The sequence below is a fragment of the Talpa occidentalis genome, unplaced genomic scaffold (genome assembly GCF_014898055.3).
Source record: "Talpa occidentalis isolate TD23 unplaced genomic scaffold, MPIMG_talOcc4v2.1 talOcc4.10, whole genome shotgun sequence".
NCBI lineage: Eukaryota > Metazoa > Chordata > Mammalia > Eulipotyphla > Talpidae > Talpa > Talpa occidentalis.
In genome coordinates, this window is record NW_023600993.1 from 6,942,133 (window position 1) to 6,964,225 (window position 22,093).

Sequence of the window (22,093 nt, forward strand, 5' to 3'; positions counted from 1 at the left end):
TCCTCCCTCCTGCCCTGCCCCTCCCACTGTGCACTGCAGATCCTGCCCAGAAGGATGCCATGCTCAGCAAATTCCACCACTTCCAGCACTTGGCCGAGCTGTACCACGGCTACCATGCCATTCAGCGGTACACGGTAAGGCCCAGGGTCAGCGCCTGGACTCACCTCACTGCCTCCTGAGTTGGGGCACTGGGCTCAGCTTAAAGAGCAGCAGTCCTCTGGTAAGAAAGGAGACTCTGAGCAGGATGACCCCCCTGAGAAATCCTGGTCTCCTGGGAGACATTTGGAACTTTGTTTTTTCTTGATTGACTGCTTGTTTGATGAGCAAGCAGTTGAGGACTTCTGAGTTAGCTCACCAAAACTGGACTGGGCCTTTCCAGTGGCTCAGGTCTGGATAACTCAAACAGATTCTGGATTAGTAGCCGCAGGGCTGCCTTTTACACGGGCCTTTTCCTTCTCTGGTGGGGCCTCTCTTCTAGACTCTTGAAGCTCTAACCAAAGGCTGAGGTCCTTTCCTGCCTCTGCCACTGACTTGTCAGTGGGAGCAATTTACTTCCTCTCTCTGCTCCTTCATCTCCTTCTCTATAAAACCAGAGGGTTGGCTTGATCTCCAGAGACCAAAAGAGTTCTTTGGAGTCACTCCCTGATTCTTTTAATTAAGCCTCTTTAAATAATCTACCACCTGACAGTGGGGACAGGTGACAGGTTGTCATCAGCTTCCTCATCTTATATCCTCAATCACTCAACACATGTTGACTAAGCTCCCGTGAGGTTAGATGAACTTGTCCTGTACTGATGAGCTAGGAGGATGATATCAGTAGCCAGCCATTATTCAGCACCTACTATATCCCAGACAGGGTGCTGAGGGCTTTATTGTATCAGCTCATTTAGTCCTTCCCACCAGCCTCTGGCCTTCCCATTTTACAGGTGAGGAAACGGAGGCACTCTGGGGCGGGGGCAGGGCACCACATAGCCAATACGGAGGAGAGCCAGCGCTTGACCCCAGACAGGCCGGCTCAGAGCTTGTGCTCTTGGCCGCCTCCCTCACAGTTCTCCCACCGCTCAGAGGCCCTCCCTTCCACTCCCCTCCACGCAGGTGTGGCCTCAGGGAGGTCATCTTCCCTTACAGTTTTTTTTTTTTTTTAAAGATTTATTTATTTATACAAGCACTGGGTATAGTCAGAAGTGTGGGAGGGTGAGAGGATTCACCAGAGCCAGAGCAGGGAACAGAACAGGCAGACTGATGAAATACACTGCTGAGGGGAGCAGTGGGCGAGACAGGAGAGGTCTGTTGCGTCATGTGGGACCCTCGCCAGCAGCCGGGGATTGAACCGGCGCTGCAGAGGCTGCCGGCAGCTTTGCAACCCAGCGCTCAACCGCTGCGCCACCAGGGGAGGCCCTTCCCTTACAGTTTTTTGCAGGGTCCCTCATCTCTGTCGGGTGTCCACCTGGAAAGAAGCCACCAAGATAAAAGAGTCCAGATTGAACTTAGCTCAGAAGGCAGGGCCACTGTTCAGTCTTGCTTTGTCTGCTTTCAGAGCCCAGATCTTTCTCTCCTTGTTCTTCATCTTCCTCTATGCACAGAGGTGTGGGTTTGGAGGTTTCATCTCTAACAACTGCGTTCTGCTGCAGAGCCTACGTGGGGCCATGAGTTTGCAGCAGCTTCACGCTAGCTGAGGGCCCTGGCTGTTCATTGGGCCTTTTCTTCGTTCTATAAATACCTACTATGTGACAGGCCCCATGCTGAGGCCTCAGGACAGTGGTGAGCAAGACATTGTCCTTGCCCGCGTTGGTTATAGTCTAAATAAGCCGTGCAGTGCAGCCCTGCAAGAGAAGAGTGGAGAGGACTGAGAAGACTTCCTGGAGAAGGTGACCCCTAAGCCAAGGGGAGGGAGAGAAGAGGAGCAGGACAGTGAGGAGGAGGAGGGTGGGCCTGCCTAGCAGCCGTCCCAACAGGAGCCACGGCCCGGCGGTGCATGGTATTTTCCAGGGCTGGCATCAAGGCCCAAGAAAGCAACTCTGATTCAGAGCAGGCTGGAGAGGGGCACATCGGACTTTCCCGAGATGCGGCGTAGTAGCCTCTTTCCCAGAGAGGAGATGCTAATCCTGAGCAGCACCCGCGGCTCCCCTCCCCCGCCGTGCCCCATCCCCCTTCTCTGGGACTTAGCTTCCACACCTAGTGTAGTGTAAGCAGAGGCAGGCTTCTTCCTGGGCTCTTGCCCAGAAAAGGATGTGGCCTCATGCATTTTTGTGTTCTTGGAGCTAACAGAAGCTCTAGAAATTTAGGTGGGAACTAAAGAGAATGCTGGGCAAGAAGTGGCGTAGTGAGTCCTCACAGACTCAGAGTTAGGCCTGTAGTCCTGGTGAGGGGGTGGGGAGCTGAGTGTGGCCTAGCAAGACCCTGCAGTCAGCCTGTCAGCCTTCGAGTACGTAAGGGGGAGTGGGCCGGCCAGCTTCACTCTGTCGTCTAAGCCCTCGTTTTTTATACAGTGTACCCACTTCCTTCAAAGCGTTATTCTTAACCTTACACGCCCCTCCTGACAGAACCTTCCCCATGCCTGCTGTGCTGCCTCCTGGTAGGTACAGGACCCGGCTAATGTGTGGGGAGAGCCAGGGCAGGGCCTGGGCTACTTTCCGGGACCAGAGGCGCCGCCTCCCTATGAAGGCATGTTCCATGTGGCCGTATTCTAAACTGCGTCAAAGAGCTTGCACAGCGCTGGCTGGAGACAGCTTGAGCTCGGGGAGATGGTGTCACTACCAACCCCAGAGATAGTGCAGCTTGGGAGGAAGATGTGCTTGGGCTTTGGGATACTTTGGGTTTGAATCCCAGCTCTGCCCCTTTTCTAGCCTGTGACTTGGGCACACCCGCTCTCTGGGCCTCACTTTCCTCATCAGTACAGTGAGGATGAAAATGCCTAGCAGCTTTGTAGTAAAGGCCACCTGAGACAATGGCTGGACGCGCCCGGCACCCAGTAGGTGCTCATTAATCAGGTCTGCTCTTTCATTGATGTCACTCAAAATTTTTGACAGCTGCCTTTGGGCCTGGCTCGATGGAGGAATTCAATCCGTTTACTTTTCTCACTGCAGGAGGAGCCATTCAGTTTCCATCTTCCCGAAACTCTTTTCAACATCTCCAGGTTCCTGCTGCACAGCCTGACCAAGGACACCCCCTTGGGCATCTCCAAAGTGTATCCTTTCCCTCACCCCCGCCCTCTGTCCCATCCCGCTTCTCTAATGGCCCCAGAAGTTCTTTCCAGAGCACTTTACTGGCACAACCTTCCCCTCTCCACAGCCCTCAGGGAAGAGAGTGTGCTTGCCCTGCATGGCTGTTTTCTATGGAAGAGCCTCAGGGAGCGAGGCCAGTGCCAAGAGAAGATTAGTTTTCAGGGCTCTCTGGGCTGGACCTGGCAGCGGGTCTCTGGCCGACACACTGTCCCAAACTCTCCCAGAACCCACAAATGAGGTTGTGCCTGAAATGTAGCGCTTGGAATCTTGGGCACCCCCCAGGGTGGAGGAAGGGGGCATTTTTCAGTCCAGGTGGATGGACACCTGCTGTCTGGGCTGGTGACAGCTGTTGTCTGGTAGGGGAGGTGACGCGTGAGGAACCGCTTCAGTGGAATGAAGGTGTGTCCGTTGGGGGAATGCAGCTAGGCTGGAGCCAGGCTGAAGGTGGGGACACCATTCTGGAGGCTGACGTAGCAGGGAAGGTGGTGGAGGGGGAGACCCAGCAGGGGGAGCAGGAGCCCGGTGGGAGCCAGACTCGAGTTTGCCTCCTTCTCGCCAGCAAGAGCCACAGCGGGGCTGTGAGCAAAGGGCCTGCAGGCCTGTGCTGCCAGAAACTGCCGGCAGATCTTTAAGGCTCTGAAAGCCACGGAAGTCATAATTATCCCCTGTCCTCTTCTAAATGTCACCATGCTCTTGGCCCCTTCTCAGCCCCTCTGCCTTCTGTGAGGAAACCCCCTCCCTGGAGAGAGCTCAAGTGATAATTGGTGAGAACTGGCTTCTCTAAAGGGTTCCAGGCCCATCATTCACGTTTCAGGGGAAACGCCCCCAAATCAAGTGGTGCCTCACTGACTGAGACCCTGCAGAGGAGTGACCACAGCCAGGCCCCCCGGGCCTCGGCACCTGCAATGACCTTTCCCACAAGTTCTCTTCAAGCTACCAGTTTGATTAGAGCCCTGCCCTGGGGCATCCCTGTACTGTCCCCTGGGGACCTGGAAATGCCTCCTGTCGTAGCCCCTGACCTTGAGGAGTCCCAGTGGAGACAGACAGGGCCTGCGGGAGTGGAAGGTGCCACCCAGGGGGCCTGGGGAGCGGGATGGGCAGGGAGGCGGGGGGGGGGAGGAGGCGCCAGGAACTTGGGCCCCAGAGGATTACCAGGGCGTGCCAGGGAGATGTCCACAGGCAGGGAGGAGAGGAAGGATGGCAGGTCCTGGGCCCCACAGCACCTATGGCCTCAGGTCAGAGCACAAAGGCCGTGGGCCTCAGACTGGGAGCGCCGGGGAGGAGCTCAGAGCGGGCGAGGCTGCCGCCCAGCAGTCACCCAGTGGCCTGTGGGGAGGCTCTGTGCCTGGTGGCCTCTGAGCTAGACTAGAGGGCGACTCCCTAGGCTGTCTGGGATCAACTCCACCTGGCAGGGCTGGAGCAGGAGGGCACCTGGTGCCAGGCAGGCAGGCTAGGCAAGGCCAAGGGTACAAGATGAGCCATCAGGAGGCCCAGAGAGCCAAAACAAGGTTAAAATATTAATGGAAACTACACTGTCTTTATCTCTGGAAAATCCCTGGTCCTTAATATCCGAGAAATACACTTACGTCCCACAAATGAGCAGAGCACTCCTCAGGCTCCTGTCCGGGCCCTTCTGGCACCAGCATGAGCCGTGTTCCAGCACAGGCTCATGCCAAGGGCAGGCAGTGCCAGCACTCAGGCCGATGTGGCCTCTGCTGTCCTTAACCCGGTTGTTGGCAGGAACACACTCTTCACTCTGGCCAAGCAGAGCAAGGCCCTGGGTGCCTACAAGCTGGCCCGGCATGCCTATGACAAGCTACAGGGCCTGCAGATCCCTGCCAGGTTCCAGAAGTCCATTGAGCTGGGCAGCCTGACCATCCGCTCCAAGCCCTTCCACGACAGTGAGGTGAGGACACCCCCCTCAGGCAGGAGGCTCCTCCCCTTGGGATGTCTCCCGGTGACTTCCTGCCTGACCTGGGTTTCCCGTGAAAGATAGTGGCTGTATTCTCAGGGCTGTGTCTTCTCCCCAAGCCCTGGCTCACCGACTTCCTCTGCTCTTTCCACTTCAACTCCTCATCCCCCGTTCAGCCTGCTGTGCTTGGCCACAGCCCCAGCTCGGTCCCCCCAGATCCCTGAGCCCCAGAGCCTGCCCCTCCCTGGTCCTAGTCCTGCCTCGGCTCTGTGTCTGCTCTGCCCTCAGTGTCCCTCTGAGTCCGGGTGGCCTTCACCGCAGACCTGGCAGTAGGAGCCCCTGTCCTCATCCACACTCCTTCTGGAACCAGGTTATCATTCTCCAGCACCATTGCCCCTCATGTGTCTTCAGCCTTCCCTCCAACCCAGCCAGCCAGCATCTCTTGCACAATCTCTTCACGCTCAGCAGACCTGGCTTCAGATCCTAGCTCCATCCTTTCCTAGTTTATCTCAGTCTTTCTGGGCCTCAGTTTCCCTCTATCAAATAGGGATATGCCCACTAGCTTCCCCACAGGGGCCGTGGGGCTAATGAGCCGGCAGAGGCGATGGCTGGCACAGTAGGGCGCGCTGCGGCTGTTCCGTGATTACTGTCAGTCCTGCCGGGAGGACTGTGCTGCTGGGCCCTGCCTGCCTGCCTGAGAGGGGGGCCGCAGCAGGGCCCATGGCTCACGGCCTTGGCTGGCCTGGAAGCCTTACCCTGCTGCTCCAGCGCTGGGCCCCTGGGGCCCAGTGCCTTCTCTCCTCCCAGCCAGCTCACCCTGCCTTCTGGTAGCCAGGCTCCAGGCAGCCAAAGCCAAGTCCCGAGGGAGGCAGGGAGATGGTGCCCACCGCCTTTGGCCCTCAGGCTGTCTGTGGCGTGTTTGTAGGAGCTGGTGCCCTTGTGCTACCGCTGCTCCACCAACAACCCCCTGCTGAACAACCTGGGCAACCTGTGCATCAACTGCCGCCAGCCCTTCGTCTTCTCCGCCTCCTCCTACGGTGAGTGGATGCGTGCTGGGGCAGCTGGGATGGCTGAGCTGGCTCCCCCCTCACTGGCCGCATATGCCTCATTTGTAAATTGGGGACTGTGTGACACCCACCCTGCCTGACACAGCCACTCTGGGTTCTCAGACACAGGACCCAGAGCCACCTAAAGGTGGCCCCGTTCTTTAGGACCTTGGCTCGAGGCGTCCCATAAAGTGAAAAGTGGTCCTGGTGGGTGGCACCCCCGATGCTGAGACGGGCTGTCAAGCTCTAGCTCCTTCCATGCTGACAGTCGGGCGCTCCTTCCCAGGGGCTGGGTAGAGGCCTCTCGTCTCCCCTCTGAGAGGAGCTCAACCAGCTATTGGGAGGAGGGAAAGGGTGCAAGGCCCCCAGTTCTCAACCAATACACCCCCAACACATGCAGACACATGCCTCTTCCCCTAGATGTACTCAGATGGGTGGGAAGGTGGCCCAGTAACCTCTGCAGCAGCTTGCTTTGGGGGAGCCTGTGGTGGGTGGGAAGGAACCCCGATGATGCTGCCTGGGAGGACCTTCCTGGCACCAGGCCACCAATGCCCAGTCACCCACCCCCCCCATGCCCTGTGCCCCCAGAGGTGCTGCATCTGGTGGAGTTCTACCTGGAGGAGGGGATCACCGACGAAGAGGCCGTGTCCCTCATTGACCTGGAGGCACCAAGGCACAAGCGGGAGAACAAATGGCAAGAGATCACGAACAGCAGTACCCTGGGTGCCAGGCTCATCCCTTGCGTGTGCTGGCCATGCACAGGACCCGGGTGCAAGGCGGGAGGGCCTGGGGATGGTTTGGTCGGGGAGAGGGCAGGGCGGGATCGACCATGGCTAAGCAGTGGGAGAGGCCCCACATGCTGGCAGGAATGGGGCCCAGAAACAGAGGGTTGGCCAGGGCGCAGGAGAGGACAGTGCATGCCCACAGGCCATGATGGCAGAGGAGACAGCCCCCTGGCCTTCACCCACCCCTGGCTCCTAAAAGGCACTAGGCACACAGCTGGTGAGTGGCATTGTGGCCAACTCTTCTAGTTGGGTCACTTTTGTGTATAAGGAATAGAAACCGTGACTCAGAGGCTGAGCAGCAAAGGGGTATGGAGTCAGTCTGCGCGCGCAGTGTGGCTGGGCCCAGGCTCACTTGGGCTGTGGGACATGGGCTACTCAGTGGCTCTGTTGTCCTCAGGGTGTCTGTGCCCTCAGGCAGCACCTGCCCATCCCCACCAGCGGTGCTGACTCTGAATCCCATTAGCCTCCAGTCCCCTCAAAAGAGACAACACATTAGCAGTATCCCCAGGGTACCCCTCACTGGAGCAACTTTGCCTAGGGCCTCGCCTCAGCTTCTCCCTATGGTGGGAGGATGGGCAGGTCATGACACAGCGGAGCCCCGACTCCCGCTCTGTGTGCTCATCAGCGGGGGCCTTGCCAGTCAGCGCTGGGGCCGGGCCTGGATGGGTGGGCGCCCGTGCCTGCACCGCGAGTGCCAGCACCGTAACCTGTGGGCCACATTTTGAGAAATGAGGAAAACCCAGAAAGAATCTGCTGAAGGCATGCCCCAGAAACTGTCCCCACACCAGCTGCTGGCACATGTGTACCAGGCACCTGGGTTGAGCGGCTACTGCCGTGCACCCAGTGCCCAAGAGCACCAGCCACCTCCACCCTGGGGCCCTTCCTCATGGCGCCCCACTTCCCTGACCTCACACCTCCCTGGCCAGACACTGTCTGGCAGAGGGGCGGGCCCTGCACACCTCCAGCCTAACTGGGAGCAGCAGGACGCCTCTCCCCTTCTCCATAAAATGCGACCTGCAGGCCATCTCAAGTGCCCGCAGACCACCCAGTGACTGCTGAGAGATTCTTCAGAAATTGCCAGGTTTGCTGGCCGTGGTTTCCGGGTCGGCCCCTCATTTCTTCACTGACTCCCCGCCCCTGAGCAGGCCTGAAGGCGTCCACTCATGTGGTACTTCTAGCCAGCTGGCCTCTGTGAGCCTGGCATGGTCTGTGTGGGGCAGCAGAGGCCCATCAAATCACCTTCCCTCTTCCTCTCGCGGTCTGGGGCCTGGGCCTGGGCCTGGCTGCAGTGGGACCAGGGGCCCTCTCCTCCCCGGCCTGCATCCCTCCGTCTGGAAATCTGCACATAGACCTTGTGGCTCTCCCCAGAGCTGCAGGGAGACACAGGGAGCTGGGGCAGAGCTCCTGCCGGGTTAAGCATATTGGGTGGAGGGTAGTACCTGTGTCCCCCCAGCTTCTAGTGCCATCCTTGACCAGACCCCTCCAGGTTCCCAGACTCTGAGACTAGACGAGACTGCGGATGCCATGGGAGACGATGACCCGTTCACGGCAAAGCTGAGTTTTGAGGTGTGACAAGCTCTTTGTGGTGGGCTACTGAGGGTGCGGGGGCCAGGGGAGGGCAATCGCAGGCCCCGCTATGCACACTCCTACCCGAGGAGGAATTTGTCAGGCCCGGGGGTGGGTAGGGCAGAGAGAGCAATGACCAGCAGGAGCTGCATGACCTGCCTGGCCTCTGCGGAGATGACCAACAAACGAAGTCTCTGGGGCCTCCCTGACCTCCCCCCTCCCAAGATCCTACCTAAACATGTCACCATGGCTGAGTGTGGGCATCGGTGCCCCCTGCTTCCTGCCCACCCGACCTGCAGCAAGGTGGCTCGGAGTTCGTGCCCGTGGTGGTGAGCCGGTCGGTGCTGCGCTCCATGAGCCGCCGGGACGTCCTCATCAAGCGCTGGCCGCCGCCCCTGCAGTGGCAGTACTTCCGCTCGCTCCTGCCCGATGCCTCCATCACCATGTGCCCCTCCTGCTTCCAGGTACCCGCCCTGGGCCTGCAGCTACGCCGTTTCTTCTTTCTGCTGCTGGCCCATCTCCCAGATGTCTCTTTGGGGAGGCCAGGTATCTGAAAGGGGCACCCATGATCCTTCAGAGGCCAAGGCTCTGGGTGGGGCCTTCTTCCTCTCTGATGCCATCCTCTGTCGGGAGTGGACATGCCCCTGGCCCTATGCTCTGTGCGTCTGCCCTTAGTCCAGGAGGCCCCAGCAAGTGTGATGTGGCCTTGAACTTCATTTAGAGAAGGAGGAGCCGCTGCCTCTCCTCTTCCCCCCCAACTCTTGGACAAAGGTGTCCCAGATCTGTTGTCTGCCCCTGACACACAGTCAAGCCACCTTGCCTGGGTGGGGCAGCAGACCCAGCCAGGCTCAGGGCAGACAAGCGCCCCGAGCTGTGGCCTGGAGTCACAGTCGTCTCTCCTCAGATGTTCCACTCGGAGGACTACGAGCTGCTGGTGCTGCAGCACACCTGCTGCCCCTACTGCCGGAGGCGCATCGATGAGGCCAGCCCCTGACCCGCGTCGGGCCACCCCTCCCTCTGGGCCCCTGGTCTTGCCGGTGACCAGGCTGCCGAAGGAAGAAAGAGTTAAGCTGTCAGAACGCCTTCTGCCCAGATGAAGTTTGTATTTTAGGGAGGGGCCTTGTGTAACCACAGAATTCCTATTTATGGCATTTCGTGCCTTGTAAATAGCACCAGGAGATGGAGAAGGGAATGTACATATATTTTCTAAGAAAAAAAATCTGTTACTTTCAGAACAGCTCCGAGTGTTCGTAGCAGCCTGCTGGAGTCCACAGATCTGTCAGACCATTAGCATGTACACTCTGCGAACAGATTGCCTCAATAATTACAAATAAAAGGGCTACTTATTTTCATCAGTGTCTGCATTTTAGCAAATCTTCATATTGTCTGCAACTTAATTTCCTTATGCAAAAATACACCTGTTTCTAATTTGATCTGAAGAGCATTACATTTGTGTGCTCTTAACATTTAATCTAATGAAATGGCAATATGGGAGCGGGCAGGGGGACAGGTGTTTACTTATTTATTTATTTGGACTTAGCAGGACTCCTTCTTGACAAGAAAATAAGAGACCTGATTCCAAAGATGGTGGCTCTCTAGAACCAGCAGGGAACGCCCCCCTCCCACCTTCCCCCATCCCCTCAAGAGGCCCAAACCCAACCTATGGTTTTCCCTCTGAGCCCCAACTCCTGAGATGTTTGAGGTTCCGTTAAGGTGAGGTCCCCCTTTCAGCACCCGCAGAGTCTAATTCCGCAGCTCGAGGGCGTGGTGGGCAGCAGATGGGAAGCTGGGGAGGGAGCACTGACATTTATTGGGGACCTTTTCTGTGCCAGCCACGATTCATATGTTGTCTCGATTCTCACACCAGCCCTGTGACGAAGGGTTATGATTTCCAGTTTCCAGCCAGGAGTGGGGGCGGGGACACGGTGCCAGGGCCCTGGGTGGGGAGGCCAAGATCTGTCCGTCTCCCCTGTCCCTGCCCGGGAAGAAGCATGCACTTCATGCCCGGCCCGGCAGCAGCAGGAAGGGAAGTGGGCTGTCGGGAACGTGCTGGAAACGTCCCTCGGAATAGATAGGATACTAACAGCTTCTCTGTGAGGTGGGCAGAGCCGGACAAATGTCCCCGGAGCAGAGAGGAAGCTCAGAGGCCTTGCTGGAGGGGCGCGCTAGAGAGGCCACGCGAGGTGAGTACCAAGTTGCCCTGGCCCCCCAGGCCTGCCCCCTTCCCGCCTCCCTCCACATCTCTCTTTGGAGATGATGGAAGAAAATAAAGAAAGGGAAGCCAGACAGTTGTGCCAACAGAACTCCTCCGTTGAGTGTCTAATTACTGACGATCATGCATGCTCCCTCTCCCGCTAAACATTTATTAATGTGTTAGGATTTCCATTAGCGCATTACTTGAACTGCCATCATTTGCATATGGCTGGGAAAAAGAGGGGAGACAGAAAACAGCCCCAGCCCCCCAACAGGCGTCAATCACAGTGACAGATCAGATGGTCTGTGGCTAGAGGCGGGGGAGGGGCGGGCCCGAGCCTCCAGCGCCTTCTCTCGGGGAGTGACAGAAACACGAGGGTGTGCGAGCCAGGCGCTGGGTGAGTGGGGGCTGTGCCCTGGGGCCTGAGTCTGAGACGCCATCCCTTCGGCTCCCTGAGCGCCAGCCGGGAGCCAAGCGCTGTCCTCCGTCGTCACGGTTCGTCCGCGGTGGCCTGCGGGGTGCCCGCATGTGGCTCTCCACCCTTGTTTTCCATGTGACAAATATTGTAGAGCCAAGACTCAGCCTTGGATACGAGCACGAACCTCCACCGCCCGACCTGGACAGGCCGGTCTTCCGGGGCTCCGTCTCCCTGTCCCCTGCGCCCCGACACTAGGCTCGTCTCAGTCTCTTGTCTGACGTGGCCGAGGACCCCTCCCATCTCCAGCAAGGAAGGCCCCGCTGGGTTCGTGAGACGCCCACTTGGCTGGGAGGACACTGGGGTCCTGCCAAAAGGAGCGCACCTTGGGAGGGGTTGGGGCAAGCTTGGCCCTGGCCCGTTGTCTCCCAGCCCCCCTCGCCGTTCCCATGTTCTTGGAAGGAGGAAGTAAGGAAGGGGGGATTAGGTGTCCCAGAAAGAGCCCTGGTCAGCCCTCATGTGGGCCTGGCTCTGGCTCAGCCTCATTCAACTGGGCGCCCCCATCTCCAGCCCTCCCCACCCCCCTCCGCCAGGTTCCTGAAGCCCCAAGCACCTTCCATGGTGGCGGCTGCATCTCTTCCTGGCCTATTGCCTGCTTGCCAGTGGTGACACTCTACCCGTGCCAGCCTGGCCCTCAGAGCAGGAGCCTCAGCCAAGAGGCCACCTCTAGACCGGGCTCTCACCCTATATCCCCCGACTGTCCCCCACCCAGACTCCAGGATGTCTTTCTGGAACCAGTTCTGATCACACGCCCGCCACCACCACCCACCCTGCTTGGAGCCCTCGGCCCCTGTGGCTGGCAGTGACTTGAGGGGGAGGAATAGGCAAGGGGCTGAGTGAGAGGCTGAGACACTGACTGGCCTCTCTGCCCCCTGGGAGCTCGTGGTCTCGTGGGAGAAGGACAAAACCTGCGCATAGTAAGCAGAGGGCTGCAAGGGACCAGTGCTGGGCCCAGGGCACCAGGCTGAGATGGGGTGATTTCTGGAGAACAGAAGACTTGGGGGGCAGCTTCCTGCCTTTTCCCAGGGTCTCCAGCACCTCTCCTTCCTGACCTCAGACTTCTGCGTGGAGTCACCTTGGCCCTCTTGGAAGCCAATTAGGCCCCCAGTTGCAGCAATGGGGATTACTCTGATTAATAACACCCCAATCTCCCAGGTGCTGATTCAGACAGGAGCTTAGGGAAGGCAGGTCACTTTATAAGGGTCTGGGGGTGGGCAGACCTAGGAGTCATCCAGCCAGAGCTTGGGAGGCCGCACTCCCGCCTCAGCGGCATTCTTGGGTCTGAGCCGCCCGCGGGGCCGCCCGGGGGCCGCAGCCATGAACGGGACAGAGGGCGAGAACTTCTACGTGCCCTTCTCCAACAAGTCGGGCGTGGTGCGCAGCCCCTTCGAGTACCCGCAGTACTACCTGGCTGAGCCCTGGCACTTCTCCATGCTGGCTGCCTACATGTTCCTGCTGATCGTGCTCGGCTTCCCCATCAACTTCCTCACGCTCTACGTCACAGTCCAGCACAAGAAGCTGCGCACGCCTCTCAACTACATCCTGCTCAACCTGGCCTTCGCCGACCTCTTCATGGTCTTCGGCGGCTTCACCACCACCCTCTACACCTCTCTGCACGGATACTTCGTCTTCGGGCCCACGGGGTGTAACCTGGAGGGCTTCTTTGCCACCCTGGGAGGTAGGAGCCAGGGCCCGAGGGCCCAGGGCCCCGGGAGCCGGGGAGGTAGGGTAGGGTGTGGTTCAGCCGCAGATCGAGCAGCCTCCTCCCTCTGTGGTCGGTGGCCTTGTCCAAGCGGTACTCAATCAACAGACACCCCGGTGACCGTGAGCTGGTTTGCCGCGTGAGGGGGGAGGAAGCGAGCACTCTGTCTCCTTAGGGTGGTGTCCTTGTCTTGCTTCACAGCGAGGAAACTGGGCCTTGCTGAGGTCACATGGTGGCGGGGCCCCAGCTGAGCTTCGAGCCCACTCGGGCCATGTGCTCTCCGGGCAGCAGCTATGCTGGGTCGGACTCTCGCCAGGGGCTGGGGAGAAAGCTGGTCAAGAGGGGACCCTGTGTCCACTCGGAGCGGCCTGTGCTGGCGATGGGCTCCATCCCTCCGCCAGCATCTCCCTGACATCCTTCCTAGTGCGCCTCCAGCCTCTGCCAGGACCAAAAGCTCAGTGTTGAGGGGTTCTTCCCTTCTGAGAGACCCCGTCAGCGGGAGGCATGAGAGCTGCTTTGAAAGCTGCGCCCGGTATTCCCTTTGACTGGGAAGCTAATAATGGCGCTGCAGAAATGACAGCTCCCACTTAGCAGATGGGACAACTGAAGCATGGAGAGGGGAAGACTCGTTCAGGGACGTGGCAGGGCAGTGACCAGAGCAGGGGCCTCCCAGCTTAGATCTGGGGCACAGGGCCTCTCAGATCCTGCTGACAAAGCCACGCGAGGGGGAGAGCCCAGCCCAGCCGCACGGACAGCTCCGCCTCTTGTCTCCTCGCGCATCAGATGTGGCCTTGGATCCATTCTGGGCATGCCCTGGCCGCTGACGGTGTTGTCCCCTTCAGCGTCTCAGGTCAGAGGCAGGTATGAATGGGGTCACACACAGGCTGACCCTGCACTGCAGGCCTGGTCCCCTCTATGACTATGTTCCCTAAATAACTACCAATGTTCCCTGCCAGCCTCAGAAACGTCCCGGTTTGGTCAGTACATTCTCTGACCAGGACAGATGTCTGAATTCCATTGCTTTTCCTCCCTCTCCTCTAAGCAGAACCCCAGCCTGCCACCTGGTCCCCAGGAGAAGGGCCCAGGGGCCCAGCAGTTTCATTTCCCAGAGGGGACAGGCCTCTGTCCTGGAGAGGCCAGGATCCCAGCCTCTGCCATGACTTTCACTAGGAACTCTGACTATTGCCCCATAAAGGACGCCTTCTTCTGTAAAAATGCCCTCAGGGGCCCCAGGCTACAAGCCCCCACAGACAACCGCCAGTCCCTCAGGAGCAGGGCTGGGACTGAGCGAAACTTCCCGCCCTGCGCCCCGTCCTCCACTTCGCGCGTCCAAGCTTCTCCATCCTCTCGGCCCCACTCAGAGCTGCCCCAGGTCGCCTGCCCGCTGGCCTCTCTCCATCGAGCGGGGGCGCCCCCTCCTCACACAGTGGGACCAGGCAGGTGGCCTGTTGACAGACTGCGCCTGCCTTGCAGGTGAAATTGCCCTGTGGTCCTTGGTGGTCCTGGCTGTCGAGCGGTACATGGTGGTGTGTAAGCCCATGAGCAACTTCCGCTTCGGGGAGAACCACGCCATCATGGGCGTCGCCTTCACCTGGGTCATGGCGCTGGCCTGCGCCACACCCCCCCTCGTCGGCTGGTCCAGGTAATGGCACTGGGCTTAGACGGGAAGGGTCTTCACAGGGCGCCCAGCCGGACTCCAGCTCATACACCCGCTGCCCCAAAAGCCCACCTGGCAACTCTCCCAGGGGAGGGGCTTAGGGCAAGGGAAGAGGGGACCAGACACTAATGTCGCTATGGGGGCTGCTCCCAGCTCCTGAGCAGCCCCCATGTCAAAGAGACTCCAGGGCGCCCCAACCCTTCACCTTGGCTGTACCCCTAATCCTCAACTAAGCCAAGACCAGATTCCAATCCTCTTTGGTCCAGCGCCCTCTAACCCTCGGAGCGCCTGGGGAAGCAGGGCCCTCCGAGAGCCGGTGGCAACACCGCAGCCCTGGCAACTGTCCGGCCGTCAGGCCGTGTCTCCAGGGCTGACAGGAGCTTTGACGGGAGACAGTCGATTGGGAAACTGGACTGGTGACACCGTGGGTCCCCAGGGCCTCCTGTCCCTCTGCTTCCAGGGAATCCCTGTCTCTCCCCATCTCCTTCCCTGTCTTCCTGGCATCAAGATTTTGTCCCCGGCTTAATTCCTGGCCTCCTTCCCGGCCCAGTCACAGATACCCTGGTTTTTTGAGGTTGGTTCAGTGAAGACACGGAAGCCCGGGGGGCCCTTGTTACTAGAAACCACATGAAGATCCTTTTGTTACTCTGAGTGCCCCTCTGTGGCCCAGAAAATACTCTTACCATGTTGTTCGTAAGACCCCAGTTTGTACAAACTGCTGGGGAGCTTGTCCCCTCTTCCCTCCCCACCTCTGCCGCAGAGCCTGAGGGCCTTAGGCGACAGGGGGCAGGTAAGCAGTGCTTCTGTGCGGGCCGGGTCACTGGTGTGCCCAGGAGGTGAGGCTGGGCCACGCGGGCGCCAGGCAGAGCGTGAAAGCACAGTTTCCTCCAGGTGCTCTGGCTGGGTTGATGCTCACGCCACATAGCCAGGCAGACAAGAGAGGGAAAGTGAGGCCCAGGACGAGGCCCTCCATGGTAGTGGGCGGTGGGACTCACTGCCCCTCCTGCTCCACCCCTGCCCCATCCCAGGTACATCCCGGAAGGCCTGCAGTGCTCGTGCGGGATCGACTACTACACACTCAAGCCAGAGGTCAACAACGCATCCTTTGTCATCTACATGTTCGTGGTCCACTTCACCATCCCCATGGTGGTCATCTTCTTCTGCTACGGGCAGCTGGTCTTCACAGTCAAAGAGGTACAGCCCCCGTGCACGGTTGGGTTGAGCCCAGCTCCCACCCTGCGGGCCCAGTCTGGACACGGGCCTTGTGTCCTTGCAGGCGGCTGCCCAGCAGCAGGAATCAGCCACCACCCAGAAGGCTGAGAAGGAGGTCACGCGCATGGTCATCATCATGGTCATCGCCTTCCTGATCTGCTGGCTGCCCTACGCCAGCGTGGCGTTCTACATCTTCATGCACCAGGGCTCCAACTTCGGCCCCATCTTCATGACCCTGCCAGCATTCTTTGCCAAGTCTGCCTCCATCTACAACCCTGTCATCTATATCATGATGAACAAGCAGGTGCCTGCTGATAGGGCGAGAGGGGCCGAGACCCCAGGCTGTAGGGGCTGCTTGCAAAATGGGGCAGGGGACTTGGTGTCCACGAGAGGATCAGAGTATCCAAGAGAAATGTAGATTCTGGGGCCACCTAATCAGAAGTTCAGGGCAGGCGCGGGAATCTGCATTTCTAACAAGCTCTTCAGCTGATTCAGCTGCTAGTTCAATATGAGACTCACAGGTCCAGATGGTTCTGGAGGCCTGTTTTACAAGTCAGATGATCGAAGTCCCAAGCCATACAAAGCTTAACAATGTCGTGTTCCGAGGGATAAGGGGGTGAAGCAGTCCTCTAGGGTAGAACAGCGGTTTCTCTGCAGAGTCCATCATCCAACTGTTAAAACACAGTCCCTGGAGCTGGATATCCTGGCTCAGATCCCAACACTGTTCTTTTCTAGCCATGTGACCTTGGGCAAGTCACTTCTCTGAGATCAGTTTCTTCCTGCATAGGAAGGGGAGAACCGCACAGTCCTCGATTAAGTGAGATAATTTACAGATGGCTCTGGGCACCCAGATGGCACCGTGGAATGCCTTCAGTGACATCGTTCCCCTTGGGTTTGGGCCCTGGCAGGCCCAATGCTTAGCAAATGTCACGAACTCTTAGCAAATGTCCTCCGGGGGCCAGAGTTGAGAGGGGAGTGGCGGCTGCGAGCACCAGTTTGCGACACACACTTTGGGGGACACCCACCCTGACTCTCACCCTTATCTTCCAGTTCCGGAACTGCATGCTCACCACCCTCTGCTGTGGCAAGAACCCGCTGGGGGATGACGAGGCCTCCACCACCGTGTCCAAGACGGAGACCAGCCAGGTGGCGCCAGCCTAAGCCTTGCCCGGGACTCTGCTGCCACTGCAGGAGTCTCCCTCCCGCGTGCCCACCCCCAGCGACAGCGGCTCCTCCAGGAGCCTGACAGAACCAGGTTGCACAGGATTTCTGAGTTCAAAACAAAGAATTAATGAGAGGAAAATGCTCCCCACTCAGCAGGGATGGCCTGGTCTGGAACCCTGAGTTCCCAGGGGCTGGTGGGATCCATACCCCTCCTCTCTAACTCACCTCTCAGGAGCGTGACCACGCCCACCCTCTGGAAAAGCCCAGCGTGGGGTACACAGTAGGTGCTTAATACATGCTAGATGGATGAAGGAAGGAACGAATGGAGGAACAAATGAAGGGATGACTGGAGAGGGAGAGCTCATCTGGGTTCCCAACAACCTTAGCAGCGGCAGTTCATCCTTGGCTGATGGCATTGAGCGGTTGTTTTTCTCCCTGGGTCGCACTTTCTTCCCTGTAACATGGAAACCCCACATCACCAGCCCTCTGAGCGTAGCTGCTGTGACGACCAAATGTGTGTGTGAGGGGAGAGAGGGGGAGAGAGAGAGGATATGTGATGTGCGTGTGGATGTATGTTTAAGCACTTTGTAAACGGTAAGGAGCTATACAGACTGTAGTTGACAGTACAAATAATATCAATTCATTAATTATAATGATCAGCTCCTTTCTTCTGTTTGGGTGATTTCTTTTTAAAGAAATATTATTTTATTGTAAGATTTTTATTTATTTTGTGTGGAAGAACTGGGTATAGGCCAGAGGTGCAGGGGGTGAGAGGATTCACCAGAGACCGAGTGGGGAGCAGAACAGGCAGATCTACTGAAACACACTGCTAAGGGGAGCAGAAAGTGAGACAGGAGAGGTCTGCTGCGCCATGTGGGTAGCTCCCTGGCCGGGGATCAAACTCATGCCACCATGGAGTGCCTTTGCAGTGGTAATACTGAGACTTTAACCCTAGGCCTCCTAGGGCCTCCATCAGGCCTCCATCAGGCCTCCATCAGGGAGGCCTCCATGGGGTGATTTTTTTAATTGAACTATAATTGACATACAACATTATATTCTAGGTAAACAACATGATCTGACATTTGTATGATTGATAAATGATCATCATATATGTCTCTTTACATATTAATATATATTTGTTTGATCACATCTTCTTGATAGAGGGCACTTTGAGACTGGGCAAGGTCTTGAGCATCCAGCCTCAGCAGATTGTTAAATGTTAGCCAGGTAGGTATCAAGATTGTTAGCCAGGTAGGTATCAAGGCCCGACCAGGACTCGGGGGCAGGCTGCAGGGAGAGATAATCCAGGGGTGCTGAATGTACCATCAGACCTGAGGAAACGAAGGCCCCAGGTCTCACCTCTGGCCTGAACCCAGGTCCAGAGCCTCCCCATCCAGCGCAGCCTGTTGAGAGAGAGGCCTTTCTCTCAGCTTCTGGAAACCACCTGCGCTCCTGCCCACCTTTAATGAAGAGCTCGACTTCATGTCACCTTGGTCACGAAGAGCTTAGAAACAAAAAGTGGGAAAGTCAGCTGGGCTCACCGCCCTGGGGTCTTCCCTGGTCCCAGATTCTAGCTCCCTTGATGAATGAGTCCGTTCAGCAGCTCCAGGCCATTCTCTGTCCTGGGGCAGCCTTACTGCAAAACTTACTGGGAGTCTGGAGCATCAGGATTGAGCCACCTCAGTCACCCCATCCTCACACCACCAAAGCTGGAAGCTCTAACTCCCCAGCTCTGCCTGGAGACCAAGACAAACTGGGGCATTAAAAGCTCAGCTTCTACACCTGGTGTTAACGGTGGGTTCGTTGCTCTCAAGCTCTTCATCTGCAGGGTGAATTGAAACTGGGCAGCACCCACTGACCCTGGGATCTGTTTGGGCAACCAGCATGGACCAATGAGGGAGTGGGGTACAGGGAGAAGATCTGGGAATGGGGAAAACCCCAACTTTGGAGTCAGAGACCCAGGTGTGCTGTGAAGCTGCAAGCAAGTCTCCATGAGCCTCCTGGTCTGCAAAAGGGAAACTTAAACCAGCTTTGAGGGGATCAGATGAGGGCATAGCCTACTTCCTGGCACACAGCAGATGAGAGGCCTGGTGTTACTTGGGCCTCAGCTCAGAGCTGGCCTTACCATGCATCCCATCTGTTAGGGTAACAGGATGGAGGTATGGCTCCCAAGGGTTACCCACATCCTCCAAGGTGGGGGAGAGGGCAGCAAGGTCCTCAGTGTCCTTGAGTCCAGAGGAGTGGGGCATGTGGTAACTAGCATCTTTGTTGTTCCCCTTTCTGCCTTGTCTCCCTAAGTAATGTTGGCTAGGATTCCTTGCTGCAACCGATAGGATATTTGACTCAGTTGGGCTGAAGCATAAGAGAGAAGTTGCTGGCTCCTGTGAATGAAAAGTCCCAGGCTTGAGGCACATCCAGTTGCAGGTGCTCAGGGGGTGCTGTCAGGTTTCTGCGCCTCCCCTCTGACCTCATGTTCCCTGGTGCTGGCTTCTTGCACAGGCCAACTGTTCCTAAGAGGTGGCAGAAATGGTATCCAGCAGTTCAAGGCTCAGCCAGTCTTGCCGAAAGCTGGCTTCTCCTTCCCACCCATCCCAGCAAAGGTCCCAGGTAGGACTCTCACTGGCCAGACCTGGGTCTGCAGATGGCCCTTAAGCCTAGTGCCAGCTGGGAGGAGAGTTAGCCTCTGGTTGCTCAGGCCTGGGTCACATGCTCACCCTTGCAGTCCAAGACAGTTGACCCCATTTAAGCCAGAGGTCTGCATCCAGCTGAGCCGGCCTCCCTCCCTCCTGCACCTGGGACACAAGAATATCCCCATGGTTGGCCCCATGACCTCGCCTTCATTTCAGACACTGTGTTGGGCTAGGCAGTGGGAGGGACGGTGGCATTTCAGCTACTCTGCCTGGCAGGCAACCCCTCTCCCCCACCCCAGCCCACTTATTCTAAGGAGCTGTATGCTTGTGTTGATCCCGCAGCCAGAGTAAAAATTCACTCCCCAACTGGAAAACTCTGGTTTTTCCTGGTAGCGAGGAAACTCTCTTTACCTTCTTGATTGACAACGGATTGACAGCCATTGACAGGGCACCTGCAGAGTGCTGCCCGCTTAGGCTGGGGAGGGGTGCCACCCTCATCTCCAGACTCCAGAGAGCTGACAGATTTATGGAGTGCTTGCTATTTACCAGCACATCTCCGCTCAACGCAGTCTAAGGAAGCCAGGCCAGGACATGCTGTGGACTCAGAAGGGCTCTGACCCGGCCAGCCTTGGGGTCACATAGCCTGCTCACCCCGACCTTGCCTCCGGGAGGAAGGAGTGAGTCAGCAGGCTCCAGACTGCACTTTGCTGGTGGACAGCCGCCTGCTCCCCTGGCCCCAGGCAGACACGCACTCTGAGAGGGAGAGACCACAGTGCCCTGCCAGCTGTATGACCTCGGGTGGAGTCCTTGAACCTCAAGATCTCAGCCCCTCAACTTTCAAGGGGAGACATCCTACTAGGTAGAAATGGCTAAAGTGACACACGAGGTTACTGATGTAAGCGATGCAACGCACAGTGCACGTCCAGTGAATCTGAGACCAAGTGCAAGGAGCAGCCCAGTGGCGGGCAGTGGACATGTAAAGAGATCAGTGTAATGGGGGACTGCCAGGGGAGGGGGCAACCAGTGCTAACTGCCCCCAAATATTCATTCCCTTTCTTTTAGTAAAAAATACCCCAAGTTTCTAGCTAGGTGCCCAGCAAATACCGCCTCCCCCAGTTTCTCTTGCGCCCACAGTGGCGTGACCTCAGGACTGGTCAAGCGGGTGTCGTCAGAAGTGATGCGTGCAGCCTCTGGCCTGTACACTTCAGAGAATGGCAGTGTCCTCCACTTGCTCTCCCCTTTTTTCCTGATGGCTGGAATGTCGTCACGATGACTGGAGCTGCAGCAGCATCTGAGATCACGAGGTAGTATCTGTAAGCCCAGAACAGCCAAGCACCGAGAGGGAAGGACTCCGGGACTCCCATGCTGCCTTGCAGCCCTGCTCCACTTGTACATGAAGAATTTCATAAGAAAATGTTCTCATGGCTTCTTGCTTATGCCACTATCATTTTGGAGTTATAGCTGGTTTCTTAACTAACACTGAGGGCTTCCAGGTGGCAGCCCAGGGTCTGAACTTGGAAGATCTAAGTGCAGGTCTTCTCTGAACTTCAGCTTCTTCATGTATAAATAAAAGTGACTATAAAATATTTACATGGCGCTTGAACGCGGCAGCTGTTAACTATTTGTCCACTGCGCTTGTGCATGGATTGACCTAAAGTCAGGGAAAAGCAGGCCAGGTGTCCCAGAGCCATGGGGGCTGGAGGCACACGAAAAAGACACCCTGTAACTCTTTCCAAAAGTTCCCAACTGAGATCTTCAGAACCACACGGGAGCTCCCACGGGAGGGCCCATCCAGGGCTCCAGGTGGTACAAAAGATTCCACGCAGGCCTGGGTGAGAGTCGCCAAGCGCACGGAGCAGCCCTCTCCACTGCAGGCTGCTGCTCACAATTATTTCCCTGTGAAAAGGCAATCCTCTAGAGGAATTTTTAGATCACGTGGAGCATTTTAGAACTTCTTTCCTCCAAATGCAAAGCTCTATCCTGGCACTGCCCAGGAGTAGAGTTTCAGATGAAGCTCATGGGAATGTTTGTATCGCTGAGTCTTTCTCTATTTCTCAGTTCTTGGAAATGCCCCACAAATGTGATCAAGACTGCGGCCCATTGGCGCCAGCTTCTCCGTGCCTCTTGCCTCCTCTCGTCTCCTGCTCAAGTCCAAGTTCCTGCAGACGGTTTTCAGGTCTCCCCGACTCTGCCAAGCTGGGCTTGGGGGCTGCACCTCTACAGCAGTGGGTGCTGAGCAACTGCTGGGCAATGGGCAAACCACCAGCCCAGCCCTCTCCCAGCCTCGAGCTCAAGGGCTGCTGCAGACAGGTGAGGCAAAGCTGTAACTGAGGTGCAGGAGGCCCCAGAGGGCAAGTCCAGAAAGGGGGTGTAGCGGCAGGAAGGCACAGAGCAGGATATCTATGATTCAAGCAGACCAGATGGGTGAAGGAGCGTCCTGGAGCCCTCGGTGGCTTTCTCAGGCTTTTATTGAGCTTTTACATGTAGAGCAGCAACCAGCTACACAGCTGGGCTTCTTTCTCCCTT

General features: G+C 57.4%; 2 protein-coding genes across 4 annotated transcripts in view; both read left to right on the forward strand.

The window, feature by feature from the left end:
• Positions 1-10,726, forward strand: part of IFT122 (intraflagellar transport 122) — a 56,037-nt gene extending 45,311 nt beyond the window's left edge. For 2 of the 3 annotated variants that reach the window (XM_037523282.2, XM_054698873.1), the window contains 8 exons: positions 40-134; positions 3,087-3,187; positions 4,965-5,130; positions 6,062-6,173; positions 6,771-6,896; positions 8,454-8,533; positions 8,833-8,997; positions 9,438-10,716. In XM_037523282.2, coding sequence (XP_037379179.1) covers positions 40-134; positions 3,087-3,187; positions 4,965-5,130; positions 6,062-6,173; positions 6,771-6,896; positions 8,454-8,533; positions 8,833-8,997; positions 9,438-9,527 — 935 coding nt within the window. In that variant the 3' untranslated portion in view covers positions 9,528-10,716. Of the gene's footprint in view, positions 1-39; positions 135-3,086; positions 3,188-4,964; positions 5,131-6,061; positions 6,174-6,770; positions 6,897-8,453; positions 8,534-8,832; positions 8,998-9,437 lie in introns of all 3 variants that reach the window. The other variant, XM_037523272.2, reaches the window with a different exon arrangement.
• Positions 10,727-11,222: 496 nt separating this feature from the next.
• RHO (rhodopsin) lies at positions 11,223-19,237 on the forward strand. The gene is made up of 5 exons (XM_037523292.2): positions 11,223-12,880; positions 14,378-14,546; positions 15,590-15,755; positions 15,838-16,077; positions 16,824-19,237. Exons 1-5 carry the CDS (start codon positions 12,520-12,522, stop codon positions 16,932-16,934), a joined length of 1,047 nt encoding a protein of 348 aa, XP_037379189.1. The 5' UTR covers positions 11,223-12,519; the 3' UTR covers positions 16,935-19,237.
• Positions 19,238-22,093: the final 2,856 nt, after the last annotated feature.

Coding starts and splice junctions, on each gene's coding strand:
- RHO (XM_037523292.2), top strand. CDS start 12,520: ATGAACGGGACAGAGGGCGAGAACTTCTACGTGCCCTTCTCCAACAAG. Junction 12,881..14,377: donor CTTCTTTGCCACCCTGGGAG/GTAGGAGCCAGG, acceptor CCTGCCTTGCAG/GTGAAATTGCCCTGTGGTCC. Junction 15,756..15,837: donor TGGTCTTCACAGTCAAAGAG/GTACAGCCCCCG, acceptor GTGTCCTTGCAG/GCGGCTGCCCAGCAGCAGGA.